This window comes from Aplosporella prunicola (genome assembly GCF_010093885.1).
Source record: "Aplosporella prunicola CBS 121167 unplaced genomic scaffold K452scaffold_19, whole genome shotgun sequence".
In the NCBI taxonomy this organism is placed as follows: Eukaryota; Fungi; Ascomycota; class Dothideomycetes; order Botryosphaeriales; family Aplosporellaceae; genus Aplosporella; species Aplosporella prunicola.
In genome coordinates, this window is record NW_022983547.1 from 699,486 (window position 1) to 712,604 (window position 13,119).

Below are 13,119 nucleotides of genomic sequence, written 5' to 3' on the forward strand. Positions count from 1 at the left end.
AGAGGCGCTCGTCGAACAGGCAATAAACAGCGAAAACGAAGCTGGCGTTGTCCTGGAGGCGTCCAATCGGCCTTGAGAGCGTCCTCTACCAAGCTGGTCGCGCGTCGCGTCTCGCGTTTCGGAACGCCTCGGAGGCCGGAGAGACCCCGCTCGTTTGCTGCTGCCAAGCTGCCCTTCATCTCACATCTCACTGCCCGCGTGACGTACGTACCTTGCCGTAAACTCCGCAATTCCCGCCCATCTTCAACTTCTACCTCGTACCTACACACCCGCCATGGCCTCCGCTTCCCTCCCCGACCCCCCGCGCGACCTCGAGTCCATCGCCGCCGTCGAGTCCTCCCTCGTTTTCCCCTCCTTCACCGCCGACACGGCCTGGGAGCTGGGCAACGCGCTGCGCACGCGACTGCTGGCCTTCCCCGCCCCCGCCGTCGTCAACATCACCCTGGCCAACGCGAACCAGCTGCTCTTCCACACGGCGACGCGCTCCGGCACCCAGCCCGACAACGACCTGTGGGTCGCCCGCAAGCGCACCACCGTCCTGCGCTGGGGCTTCTCTTCCTGGTACATGCACAACAAGCTTGGCGGTGATGAGGCCCGCTTCGCTGCCAAGTATATGCTGGGTGATCGCGCTGGCGACTATGCCATCCATGGTGGCGGGTTCCCTGTCCGTGTCAAGGGCGTCGAGGGTATCGTTGGTGTCATTGTCGTTAGCGGGTTGAAGCAAGAGTGGGACCACCAGGTCATTGTCGAGACGATCGAGCAGTACTTGAAGAAGCAGGGTGCGTGAGGATATAAAATTCGTTGGTAAGAAGTGTTGTTTTGGGGGATGATGGGCCGTTTCGGGAAAGGTGCGTTGCATGAATGCTCGCAACTGCCCTTTCTAACCCTCTCTAGAGACCTGACACCCAGTCACGACTGTACAGAAGCTTGTCCATATCATGTTTATATGAATCGATGCTGGCACGTAAAAAGTTCTCGCTATTGAAATTCACCACCTACCCTACCTACATTTTCTTCATTTAACCGCTCTCTCCGGACACATCAGTCTACCATTGGCGATGCATTATCTGTGCGGGCTTCTACGTTTAGAATCCTTGGATAATATTGGGAGGGAATTTTTCTTGCCGCCTTTCTGATGACGACTTGCTACAGCGGTCCTTTGCTCCAGTGGTATGATTGTAGCCTCAGTGGTGTCCGAACGTAAAGCGGTGAGAAGCGGTCGACGGAAAGTGAAGACCGCAAGTTTTATCGGCACACGTTTGGTGTTGTTGAGAAGTGCTTCGAGAATGCGCAGAAAGAGCAGGCTCCGAGATATGTCGCTGGATGCAGGACTCAGCAACTCCAGATCGACGACTATGAAAAGCTCTGGGAGCCCTGTCAGGCTTTCTTGCAGTATTTGGAGCCAATCGGATTCTGTCACCGCACTCTCTATCCTGGCTGCGTTGAAGTTGTTTGACACATGCCTTGTCGCTTCTTCGTTGTTCATCTGGAATGTTTGACCGCATAGATGCTTCAAGGCATGAACAGAATCCTCTTCACTTGGATTTATGGCCGCTCTTCCTTTGAACGCCCATACGGTAGGTTTCTGCGCTTCTTTTAACAAGTCAACAAGTTCAGTAGCGAGGTTTTTGGTCTGCAGCTTCTTTGGCGCAGAACCCTCCACGATGATAAATGATGATCCCGGTCCTTCTGCCCAAGCTTTTAATGCCGGCGTAAGATGGGAGTAATCCAGCCGTAGCCGGCTTTGACGTTGGCGCCGAACGGCTTGGCAGTAACGGAGTGATTCCAAGTGGCTTCCCAAAGGTGTGTTCTTCGTGGTTGACAGCATCATTGCAACTTGGATTTGCTTGGTATCCTGACCGATGAATTTCAGGTGATGGATCGATTCGGAATGGTTTTCTTCCTGGTATTAGCCACGTCGATTTGTCCAGGCCAGTTCAACTCACGAGCCATTTTCGTCACCATTTCAACCATTCCAAATTCAATTCTCCTCAAAGCCTCTGCTGAAGACTTCGCAACATTGTCGCTTTCTTTAAGGGCAGCTGACAACTCTTGGATCTGGCGATACATCTGGACCAATTTTGCCTGCGCCAGAGTGTTGGCAATCTTATCGACGCGACGAGCATGCCTATTGACACGGTCTCTGAAATCCTCGAATCGGAGCTTGTACGGTGCAGTGAAAGCATTCAAAGCATGCTTCCATCGGCTCTGCTCATACCATTTGAGTGTCCGAAGTAGAAAGTTTATTATTTCGGCATAGAGGCTTTCAACGGCAGCACGGAGAGACTTCTCTGCGTCAAATATCTCAAGCTGGATCTCAACACGAGGAAGAACATCGGCTATCTCGGACATGGCTTTGGAGAGCTCCGTGATCATCTCTTCATGGTTCAACACTAGCTTGTGTCACGTCAGTGATGTAGCCCGACCCATCTCTTCGGCCAAACTCACAATGAACGCAAACTTCATTGTACCCCAACCCAGGGAAACCCATTCAGGATGGTGTTGCGATAGAGTATCCAGAATTTGTCCGTAATATACGACCTGCGATGAGAAGTATGACAGCCACTTCCGTGCCTTCGAGTTTTTCGTTCGCTGACCGTACGCCTCCTTAGCTGCTTCTACTGTATCTAGGACATCTTCGATTTTGTAGGTTCCTTTGAGTTTGGCAAGCTTGGCCCCACCGCTTGGATGAGCCTTGTTGCACAATTCGACAGCCTTGTCGAATGCATCTTTTGCCGCATCGAGCCTGGAAAATTAGCTACTGGATTTTCCGTTTATTGACAATGCAGCTCACTTTGGTGTCGCCATATATAATGAAGTTCTCAGGCAAATAGAGCATCGAGATTGGAGATGAGGGAGTGAGTAAAAGTGAGGCTGAGCAGTGCCAAGATGCTGTGTAACCTTGCAGGGTTCTCATTTTTCCTCGTCAGCTTCCCCTCTTTCCAGCCTTCTCAACGATAGATCCCCTCGCTACTTTGTTCAGACTGCTGCTCTGTAGCAAATGGATCCTACGATCTCGCAGGATCAGACAGCCGGAAAAGAAGCGCGCGACCACAAAAACCTTTCTTCTTTCGGTAGATCACAGAAAGATACAACCAGAACAGGATCGTCTCAATCCCGTCTATTGTTATCCGAGGGAAATAGGGATAGCGACGAAGATCCATGGAGTGAGGTGGTAAGTTTTAAAGATATTGTGGTCATAAGAGGGCTAGAAATTCTATGCTAACCTGCCTCTAAGGGGCCCGCGTCAAAAACAAAATCCCTTGCCTGGGGCATCCAAGAGCCTCCCACTCCAAGCCAAGGCAACAAACCTAATCCCAGCTATCAAGAACCAATTTTGCCTCAGCTACCACGTCAAGTTGTGCCCAATAAATCCAAGCAATATTATAGGACTAGGAGCAGCACTCGTAGAGAAGAAATGAATTCTTCTGATAGTGACAGCTTTACTGCTCTAGATAATACTTCTGGAGATGTCAATGGCAAAAGTAAGTCATAATGTAACTTTAACAAAACACAGAAGTAATTTAATAGAATTTTCAACAGCTCCTCAAGAACAGCCGTTCTTACCGATTCCACTGTTTGAGCCGTTGAGCAGCCCTCGGAATTCTCCTAAATACTTGCATGTACATAAAGCCCTTCTATCTTCCCTAGGTGTCAACTACCCAAAGACACGGCATTCAACTGACTGAATATAAGACATCCATGCAGAGTCCTGACCATAATCATTCTACTGGGCAACATACATGCCATGTTGATTTGTCTTTGGCAATGGTGTCCGGTGCTTCCGAACGGAGGAGCCTACAATCCTTCGCTACAGAATCTAAGCCCAGGCCAGTTCCTGAGCCCACACTGATAGACCTTGAAGTCGGAGATTCTATTGGATTTGACAAACCGCATATCTGTTCCCCAACATTAGAACCGAAGCGAATCCAAGACTCAGGCCTGTCGCAGGTCTTACAGTCGGAAAGAGCCAAAGATACCGGCCTTATATATGCCAATTCACGCTTACGGAGACAAACATTGGCTGACAGACAAGAAATCGAACGCCTCAAACACCAAAACTTGGAACTCCAAAAACTTTTGGATCAGGATATTACTCGGCCAAGATCTCTCCTACATGTTACCCTTTACAGGGTGAACCGTGGTGATGAAGTTGAGCTCTATCTTGATCGACCACGCTGGTACAGAGACTCGGATGGCGTACCGCTTTTTTGTGGCAAGAGCCCTCTAAATAACCTCGAAACGTTTGAGGAGTGGCAAAAAAGAGCTGGAATCGACTTTTTGGTCTTCGAAACCTTTGGAAAGGGCCAAAGAGAGTTGCTGAGTTCACAGAATCACTCGTTGCCTATCACCGACAGAGATGCAGAAGTCTCCATCCGTCTTCTATCGCCAATCCTTCAAAAACAATTTCAGACCCTACTGGACAACGACCATACCCTGGGCCAGTATTACCCTTATCGGAGAGATGAACTTCGCGACATCGATTTGTTAGTCTATCATTTTGCTTCACCGCTAGAGACAGCTGCCAGAAATTTCAGCACAGGAGAACAAGACGCGTTTCAGAATTTCCTTCAGTTCATGAAAAAAAGATTCAAGTCTTCGTGGGAGAATGCTAAAACTCTTTTCCGCAAAGGATTGGTCGATATCTACACGATGAGATATCTATTTACTCCAGGGCAAGTCTTGGTACGGCATGAGGAAAATCAGCCAACAACCGGAGTTGTTTTACGGTCTTTCGTGAAAATCTTACACGAGGATGGCCAGAGCAAGGCAAAGGCCTCTGTGCAATCATGGAATTTTAATGGGAGGTTCTACAAAGGTGAGAACTTTCTAATCGCGGACTTGGATATATCACATGCAAACAGCATCAAAATCAACGGCCTAAAATTTTATCCTCTTGAATACGCCCAGGAAGAAACCAGAGAGTTCCTTCGGATCCGAGGAGAAAAATTCTGGAGCTGTCGTCACCACAAATACGTGACATATAATGGGCCAAATGTGACACAAGACACTTCCTATGTAAGTAAAGCGCATACTTATGGAAGTCGTAGACCACTAACTGATATCATAAAGTCTGATGCCCGTTTTCTCGTCGATGTCGCGACTTACTGGAAAATGCACCGTACTGTAAAGGATGATAACAGTGACATAGATCGCCAATGGTTCGATAAAGGCCGGCAAAAAGATGATCTGGGCCCAGGGGCCATGGCTTCTGAGCAACCACCTTTGAAACTCGAATATTTGTTTCCAGCAAATATCTTCGGTTTCGACATGATGGAGAAAAAATGGGGTAAGAATCAACCAGCTTGCACGCATTCTCTGACCACTTAATGCTAAGAATTTATACATAGTCAACTTGCGGGTGGACTGTATTTCACCCATAACCTGGAACAAAACATCCTTCGAGACGCTTGAGCTGAAGTTCGAGAAAAAGATGCTCATAAAGGCTCTCGTGAGCAACAAGATTGCATCCGACAGAGCTACAGATGTAGTTGCTGGAAAAGGCACCGGACTTATCCTCCTTCTCCATGGCGGGCCTGGAACCGGGAAGACGCTCACAGCCGAAAGCGTTGCTGAAATTGCAGAGAAGCCACTATACCGCGTAACTTGCGGAGACATTGGAATCGACCCACGTCAGGTTGAAAAATACCTCGAAACGGTATTCTACCTCGGAAAGATCTGGGATTGCGTCGTACTACTTGACGAAGCAGACGTATTCCTAGAGCAACGTTCTCTCGACGACCTTCCTCGGAACGCACTCGTATCCGTGTTTTTAAGGACGTTGGAATACTACAGTGGTATTCTCATCCTCACAAGTAATCGAGTCGGAACATTTGACGAAGCCTTCAAGTCACGCATCCAGCTCGCCCTGCACTACAAAAGTCTCGACAAGAAACAGCGCAAGCAGATCTGGACCAACTTCATCAAGCGACTTCAAGATATGGACGAAAGCATGGATTTTGATGGCATAATGGCGAAGATCGAGCAACTGGCGACCTACGAGATGAACGGACGTCAGATCCGCAACGCCATTACGACAGCGCGTCAGCTTGCTCTTTACAATGAGGAACCGCTGAATATGGATCACTTGAATCATTCTATCGCTGTGTCGGGAGAGTTCGACGAGTATATCCTGAAGCTCAACGACGATGTCAAAGACGACGAGTTGGCGCGTGAGCGTGGGGATCGGCTGCCTTGAAGAGCTGTACAATTCAGTGGTTCATTGTTGTCATTCACTGATTCTTTCATGAATTTCACGATATGACGGAGTCTTCGGAGTCTATTGGTTTGTCACGGGCCTTCGCAATTACAATAATTTTACAATTATTTATGTACTTTCAGTACGCAAAGAATCTACCATTGTGCGCCTTCCTGGTATCCTAACCGCAGTGTCAGACACTAAGAATCGAACAAAAAATGCGGCTTAATTTAGTAAGTTGTACTAACAGAACACCAAGCTAGATGAATGGCACCATAGTATCAACAGAATACTTCATGGTGATAAAACAAGCTTGGTCTCAGCCCTTTCCCGAGCGATATGCCAAAATGGCAAAGACTTTATTCCACGCCAGTGAATTCATCATGGCCAAATCGCAGCAAATTTCATTGCCTTCGGTCCAAAACCAGCCATTTCACACCAGGAAGGACTTACACCAACAAGGTCTCTCAACCGGAAAACTTACCTGCAAACAGCGCCACCCAAGTAAAATGCCCAAGCCCTTCCATCCCCGCAACCACCAACCCCAATTCAAAATCCATCCCAACCCACAAACAACCGCCACCGTTGTATATTTCAAATACTCGCTAGAACACCCACTCTAGCTCAACGGTGCCCACCCGCCCCGGCAGTAGCCGCGCCGTTGCGATGATCGATGCGGCCCGCCTGTCCGGCCTGCTGGTGTGTGGGCGAGACCCTTCGATTCCAGGACGGAACCCTGCAGCCAGCATGACGTATGACGTATGCGCGCAACGTCGCAGAGCAGGCACCCGGCACACGCACACACGCGCGTCATGCGGCGCCGGGGGGGTCGCGTGGACCTGTTTTTTGGGCGCGCGACGTGGTGCTGGGTTGGGAGGGTATTTTAGGGGTGCTGCTGTCGTGGTGGTGAATTTGCTGGTAACTACAGTAACTGACGCTTTTGCTGTTTGATTTGTATGTCGCTGTTTGTTTGCGTTGTGTACGTTTTGCGTTTTGCTGACGGATTTAGTGAACATTCCGAATCAAACGACCGCGATTTATCTATAACATCCAGCTGCGTTCTTTGCGACGGGGTTTGAGATTACCTATCTATCGACGGAGACTCCATCGCGACGACACGAGACGAGGGTCACAAGGACCACGACTGATCTGATAGGAAGAGACAGAGAGGTGAGATGACCACCTAGGCCAGCTTAAGCCCATCCGCGTGCCTTGTGTTTGCACGCTGTACAGCACTCCCCTCCCCCGCTATCCTTCCACTCCTATCTCCCAAACCACACACCCACACACCCACAGCCCTCTCACAACTCTCATTTACCCCCCTCGCACAACCGCACCCCCCACAGCAGCCAGCACCACTAACGTCCCGCGCCCATGGCATCGCAGCTCAAGCACCACCTCGCCAGCATCATGGAGTGGACCAAGCAGCAATACAACAAGCAGTACGACGCGTGGGTGCCCTGGCTCGAGGACCAATACCTCAAGTACTTCACCAAAGACAACAAGGCGAGCTACACGGCCAAAGGTGCGTGTGCTTTACCCCCCCTCAATCACCACCTCAACCCCTCCCACATCTCATCTCATCTTAACCTAACAAAACAACCCCGCAGACAACCTCGCCAAAACCAAACTCGCCAGCAGCAACGAGAACCTCAACACAGCGCAAGACGCGGTGCACGGCACCGCAGCAGACCAGCTCGGGCAGGAGGGCCTGGCGCGCCCCGTCGGAGACGCCGTGTCCAAGGAGGGGATTAACCGCGCCGAGCGCGGGGGGCGCGACGAGCAGGGTGATGTGGCGCCGGGAGCTGTGGGGGAGGCGGCGCAGGGGGGGAAGAAGGCTGCGGGGTGGGTTGGGGGGCTGTGGGGCGGTGGTGGTGGGGAGAAGAAGGAGGGCGGGAAGTGAGGTGAGGTGTAGGAGTGGAGGGTTTGAGGGGGGACGGGCTGGGTTGGGCGGTGCGTAATGCGCTGAGCTGGTGGACTGGTTTTGTTGGGTTCAGATTAATTGATTGATCGGGAGGGTCGAGGAATGTTTGGACTTGCTTGCTTGCTTGCTGGCTGGGAGGATGGTGGCAGATAGATAGGTAGTATAGGTAGTGTTTTTTCTTTTTTAATGATTATGCTGTTGAGTATTTTTAAGCCGTGATTTCGGGGCAGTCGTGGCCGATGGGGTATGTATGTAGACGCGCTTGGTGGAGGAGCGTGGAAGAATCCGAAGTACCGTCTGTAGGCGTGTCGAGGTGCCGTTTTCGCTGGAGTAGAGAGGAACCGTCATACCGCACGCCACCGCCCTCCCACTCCTACGCGTACAAGCACTATTTCCGCCCCTCAACCATAATAATATGATAGCCCTCTCCCGTCTTGACCTCGCCTATCTTCGGATTCCCCGTCGAGCTGGGCTCAAGCTCATACGCGACTTTTTCGAAATCGGCCAGCAGGCTGCCGCGCGTCTTCCAGCCTAGGGAACCGCCTGTTTTACACACATACATTAGCCCAATCCCATGGCACCAAAAACACCCAAGGTCGCTTTTGCAGGAGAAAGGGTATGTGTAAGCACACTTACCCTGCCTCGCCTTATCCTCGCTCATCTCTCGCGCCACATCGTCGAACTTGGCCCCCGCGCGCAGCTTCGCCAGCGCCTCCTCCTTCTTGCCGTGTTTCTCGCACAGGATGTGGCGCACGTTGATGCTGGTGGCGGGCTTGAGCTTGCTTTTGTCTGCTGCGCCGGCGCCTTTGCCGGCGTCTTTGCTGCCGCCGGATTTGCTTTTCGGGGGCATTGTTGGAGCGAGGGGGTGGGTGGTGTGGTGGGAGTGCGAGTGGTGGGTGGGGCGTGAAGATGGTGGTCGTGGTGGGGTAGGCGGGGTTTTTGACGCGCGCGGTCGAGGTTCTTGCTCCGACAGACAACAACCTTACGCGCCCCGCTGCCACGGCTGCGGATAAGCTGCTTTGCCCAGCCCGGGCACTCGCTCGCTAACTACCGCCGGTCATGACGCTTGCGAGTGACACGAGCGGCTACGTCTCTACGCGCTCACACTTTCGATACTGACGACAGACTTTCGACGACGACTGCCACTCATGGAGCAGCAGTACGACGCCGGCTTCGTGGCCGCGCATCGCCTGCACTCGCTGCCGGAGTCTATGTACTACTTCCCCGACTTCATCACAGCGAGCGAGGAGCAGCAGGTTCTACAAAAGGTATCTCTGTGCTTCACCCATGCTCCCACCAACCACCTCACTCACCTCACTACAGCTCCCCCCAAACCGCTGGACGCACCTCGCGCACCGCCGTCTCCAAGCCCACCCTAGCGCGCTGTCCGCCCGCGGCGCCCTCCTCGCTGCCCCCCTCCCGCCGTACCTCGCCGCCGCCCCGCCTATACTCCCCCGCCTGGAGGCGCTGGGCCCGTTTGCCGGGACGAATGGATTCGTGGCTACGCCGCATGGCAGGCCGAACCATTGCCTTGTCAACGAGTATCGTGCGGGCGAGGGCATCATGATGCACGAGGACGGCGGGGCATACGCGCCGGTGGTCGCGACGGTCAGTCTGGGCGGGGCGGTGGTGCTGGACGTGGTGGTGAAGGCGCAGGAAGGTGAGGGCAAGGCAGAGGACGAAGCACAACAACGGCAGCGCATCCTGTGCGAGCCGCGCTCGCTGCTCGTGACGACGGGCCGCGCCTACGTCGACGCGCTGCACGGCGTGCCTGCGGTCGCGGCCGACGAGGACTTGGGCGCTGCCACGGTGGCGAACTGGGCGCTGCTGGGGAGCCCGGCGCGGTATGCTGATGCGGGCGGCAGGAACGAGCGCGCGACCCGGGTCAGCTTGACGTATCGCGATGTGCTGCGGGTGTCTTGGGCCGGGGGCCTGGGACGGATGCTGGGGGGAGGCGGCGGTGGTGGTACGTAGACGAGGGCCAGGAATGCGAGAGTCAGGCAATTTGGTTACGAATTCGTGATTGTACTTTGGTGCGAAAGGCGTGTCCGGCTCGGGCTGGTTGCGCCGTTGCACAAACGGGCGAGTGATCGGCCCTTACACCACGTGGTCCGGGCTCGATAGCTGGCGATAAGAAAGGAATCCATGTCGATGCGGGGGGGGATGGAGGGATGGAGATGGAGATGATGGAGATATTCTTCTTTCTCTCTCTCTCTCCCCCTCCTGGTCCATCTGCTCCCTTTCATACCTCATACCTTCTGCCCTCGGTCGCACATCAGCCCTCTCGTACTCTCGTCCTGTCGTCCCTGCGTCGCCCGCCTGGGCCCTAGTAGCCGAAGCTTACTCACAAACTAAAGGCACCAAGCCCCGCCTGCTTCGCCCCAGATCCTCCGCGCCGTCCGTCCTGCCGTCCCTTCTTCACACATGAAAGCATAGAAAGCCTCGTCTCTTCTCCCATCAAATCCCCGCGTTCCCCCCCTCGTTCATTTCCCCTCGCGGCTGGCTTCCGTTCCCTACTGACACTACCACACCTCGACTTTGACCTTCGCTAGAACCAACCACACCACTAAGACGAAGATCCTCCCCAAGCGACAGCGATCATGGAGCAGGACTCAATCACCGCCGTCGCCCATGCCATCCCCGGCGACGTCACCCCGACGAACCCGCACACTCCCACCATAAAGCTAAAGGGCCGCCAGAGGCTGCTGAAAGGCTTCCAGCGCATGTCGTCGTCGCCGTCGCTGGCCAAGGCGGGCAGGACGACGGGCTCCGGCTACCGCACCGGCGGGAAAGCCTCCATCTCGTGCGTGTCGCTGTCGTCGGGCGGCTCGCCCTACGTCTACTCGTACGGCAGCTCGTGGTCCTCGGAGCTGTCCAACGGCTACTCGACGGCGCCCACGTCGGCCATGAGCACCCCCGGGGCAGACACCCCCTTCTTCGACCCCAAGGCCCGCATTCGCCTGCTCGAGGGCAATGTGCCGACGCCGACGTCATGCCCGTTGCCCTCGGAGCTGCGGCCCTCCGCGTCGCGCCCCGGCCTCGATGACGACTATTTTTCGCGGCCCGTCCGGGCCAAGAAGCCGGTGCAGCGCCGGCCCAACTTCAACTTCTGGGCCGACATGCCCGCCGAGCTGCGCACAGAGGTGCTGAGCTACCTGCGGCCCAAGGAGCTGGTGCGCTGCTCGGCCGTCTCCAAGCAGTGGCACCGCATGTGCTTTGACGGGCAGCTGTGGGCCAACCTCGACACATCGCTGTACTACAAGGACATTCCGGCCGAGGCGCTGGTGAACATTATTACCGCCGCCGGCCCGTTTGTGCGCGACCTGAACCTGCGAGGCTGCGTGCAGCTGCGCGACGCGTGGGGCTCCAAGGGGCTGGCCGAGGCGTGTCGCAACCTGGAGAACTTTTCGCTGCAAGGGTGCCGCATCGACCGCAGCTCGATCCATTGTTTCCTGCTGCAGAACAGCCGGCTGGTGCACATCAACCTGTCGGCGCTGGCCGGGGCGACCAACGCGGCCATGAAGATCATCGCGCAGCACTGCCCCAAGGTCGAGCACCTGAACGTGTCGTGGTGCAACAACGTCGACACGCGCGGCCTGCGCCACGTCGTCGAGGGGTGTGCGCGGCTGAAGGACCTGCGCGCGGGCGAGGTGCGCGGCTGGGACGACGTCGACTTTATGCGCGAGCTGTTCGAGCGCAACACGCTGGAGCGGCTGATGCTGACGCACTGCGACAGCGTCAACGACGACTCGCTGGCGGCGCTGCTCGAGGGCGTCGACAGCGAAGTGGACATATTGACGGGGCGGGCCGTGGTGCCCCCGCGCCGGTTCAAACACCTCGACCTGACGCAGTGCCGCGGCCTGACGGACAAGGGCATCGCGAAGCTGGCGCACCGCGTCCCGGAGCTGGAGGGCCTGCAGCTCTCAAAATGCTCAACGCTGACGGACGAGGCGCTGACGGCGGTGCTGCCGACGCTGCCGCGCCTCACGCACCTGGACCTCGAGGAGCTGGACCAGCTGACGAACGCATCCCTCGTCGCGCTGGCGGCCGCCCCGTCCAAGCCCGTCCTCGCCCATCTGGGCATCAGCTACTGCGAGCTGCTGGGCGACGCGGGCATGCTGCCTGTCCTGAAGGCGTGCACGCACCTGCGCTCCCTCGACATGGACAACACGCGCGTGTCGGACCTAGTGCTGGCCGAGGCAGCGGCGCTGGTGCGCACCCGCAACAAGGGCGCGCGTCCGCTGGCAGCGGGGGAGCGGCCCCGTGTCGGGCTGCGCGTCGTGGCGTACGACTGCGCCAACGTGACGTGGACGGGGGTGCGGGAGGTGCTGTCGCGGAACGTGGAAGCGTGTTCGTCGTCTTTGTCTTCAACTGCAAGCAGCGGCGGCGAAGTCATCCAGCTCAAGTGCTTCTACAACTGGCAGCCCACGGTCGAGGAGCACACGCGGCGCGTGCTGCGCGGTGATGGCGCCGCTGCGGCACGACTAGAGCGCAAATGGGCGGAGTGGATGATGCTGAATGAGGAGGTGGGCGCTGCGACTGGTGGGGGCGGGGGACATGGTGGTCGCAGGCGCAGGCGTCGCGCTAGGGAGGCGCAGGCACTGCATGCGGATGAGGAGGGCGTGGATGGGGGAACTGGTGCGGGGGGCGTGGGGAGGAGGAGGAGGGCGCGGAGTGGGCCGGGGGGTTGTGTGGTTATGTAGGTGATGCGTGTGGGGGCGTGGGATGGGTGGGCGGGTGTTTGTGGGGTTTGCTTGGGTTTCTTGGGTTGGGTCTGGATGGGTCACTACTGCTTACTTACATTACTTACGTTATGCTCGCACACAGGCATGAGAGTTTTAGATTCTGGCGGCTCTGGTTTGGTGCGTAGGTATATACATGAATGCTATGCTATGATGATGATGCTTTTATTCTTTCTCCCTCTCTCTCCTCTCTTTTCGTTCTTCTATCTGGATTGAGTATACTACCTCGGCCTACTAGATCGGTAAATACGTAC

The 13,119-nt window shown here is 55.3% G+C and overlaps 7 protein-coding genes across 7 annotated transcripts; 5 read left to right on the plus strand and 2 right to left on the minus strand.

Annotated features, from left to right (window-relative positions):
• Positions 1-231: 231 nt before the first annotated feature.
• Positions 232-1,111, plus strand: K452DRAFT_289731 (uncharacterized protein). The gene has a single exon (XM_033540881.1). The coding sequence runs from the start codon at positions 275-277 to the stop codon at positions 785-787; it is 513 nt and encodes a 170-aa protein (XP_033395467.1). The 5' UTR covers positions 232-274; the 3' UTR covers positions 788-1,111.
• On the minus strand, positions 1,064-2,841 carry K452DRAFT_336461 (uncharacterized protein; the record flags this gene model as incomplete). The annotated part of the gene is made up of 4 exons (XM_033545243.1): positions 2,795-2,841; positions 2,449-2,746; positions 1,963-2,397; positions 1,064-1,855 (listed from the first exon to the last, which is right to left on the minus strand). The coding sequence occupies exons 1-4, from the start codon at positions 2,806-2,808 to the stop codon at positions 1,064-1,066; spliced, it is 1,539 nt and encodes a 512-aa protein (XP_033395468.1). The 5' UTR covers positions 2,809-2,841.
• A 2,331-nt stretch (positions 2,842-5,172) lies between these two features.
• On the plus strand, positions 5,173-6,359 carry K452DRAFT_320350 (uncharacterized protein). Its single transcript, XM_033544314.1, has 2 exons — positions 5,173-5,290; positions 5,352-6,359. The coding sequence occupies exons 1-2, from the start codon at positions 5,206-5,208 to the stop codon at positions 6,197-6,199; spliced, it is 933 nt and encodes a 310-aa protein (XP_033395469.1). The 5' UTR covers positions 5,173-5,205; the 3' UTR covers positions 6,200-6,359.
• Positions 6,360-7,609: 1,250 nt separating this feature from the next.
• Positions 7,610-8,102, plus strand: K452DRAFT_232076 (uncharacterized protein; the record flags this gene model as incomplete). The annotated part of the gene is made up of 2 exons (XM_033537205.1): positions 7,610-7,724; positions 7,810-8,102. 2 exons carry the CDS (start codon positions 7,610-7,612, stop codon positions 8,100-8,102), a joined length of 408 nt encoding a protein of 135 aa, XP_033395470.1.
• A 409-nt stretch (positions 8,103-8,511) lies between these two features.
• On the minus strand, positions 8,512-8,973 carry K452DRAFT_300261 (uncharacterized protein; the record flags this gene model as incomplete). Its single annotated transcript, XM_033542310.1, has 2 exons — positions 8,512-8,666; positions 8,760-8,973. 2 exons carry the CDS (start codon positions 8,971-8,973, stop codon positions 8,512-8,514), a joined length of 369 nt encoding a protein of 122 aa, XP_033395471.1.
• Positions 8,974-9,219: 246 nt separating this feature from the next.
• Positions 9,220-10,315, plus strand: K452DRAFT_289735 (uncharacterized protein). Its single transcript, XM_033540882.1, has 2 exons — positions 9,220-9,391; positions 9,447-10,315. Exons 1-2 carry the CDS (start codon positions 9,272-9,274, stop codon positions 10,095-10,097), a joined length of 771 nt encoding a protein of 256 aa, XP_033395472.1. The 5' UTR covers positions 9,220-9,271; the 3' UTR covers positions 10,098-10,315.
• Positions 10,316-10,338: 23 nt separating this feature from the next.
• K452DRAFT_289737 (uncharacterized protein) lies at positions 10,339-13,098 on the plus strand. Its single transcript, XM_033540883.1, has one exon. The coding sequence runs from the start codon at positions 10,724-10,726 to the stop codon at positions 12,824-12,826; it is 2,103 nt and encodes a 700-aa protein (XP_033395473.1). The 5' UTR covers positions 10,339-10,723; the 3' UTR covers positions 12,827-13,098.
• The last annotated feature ends 21 nt before the right edge of the window (positions 13,099-13,119 follow it).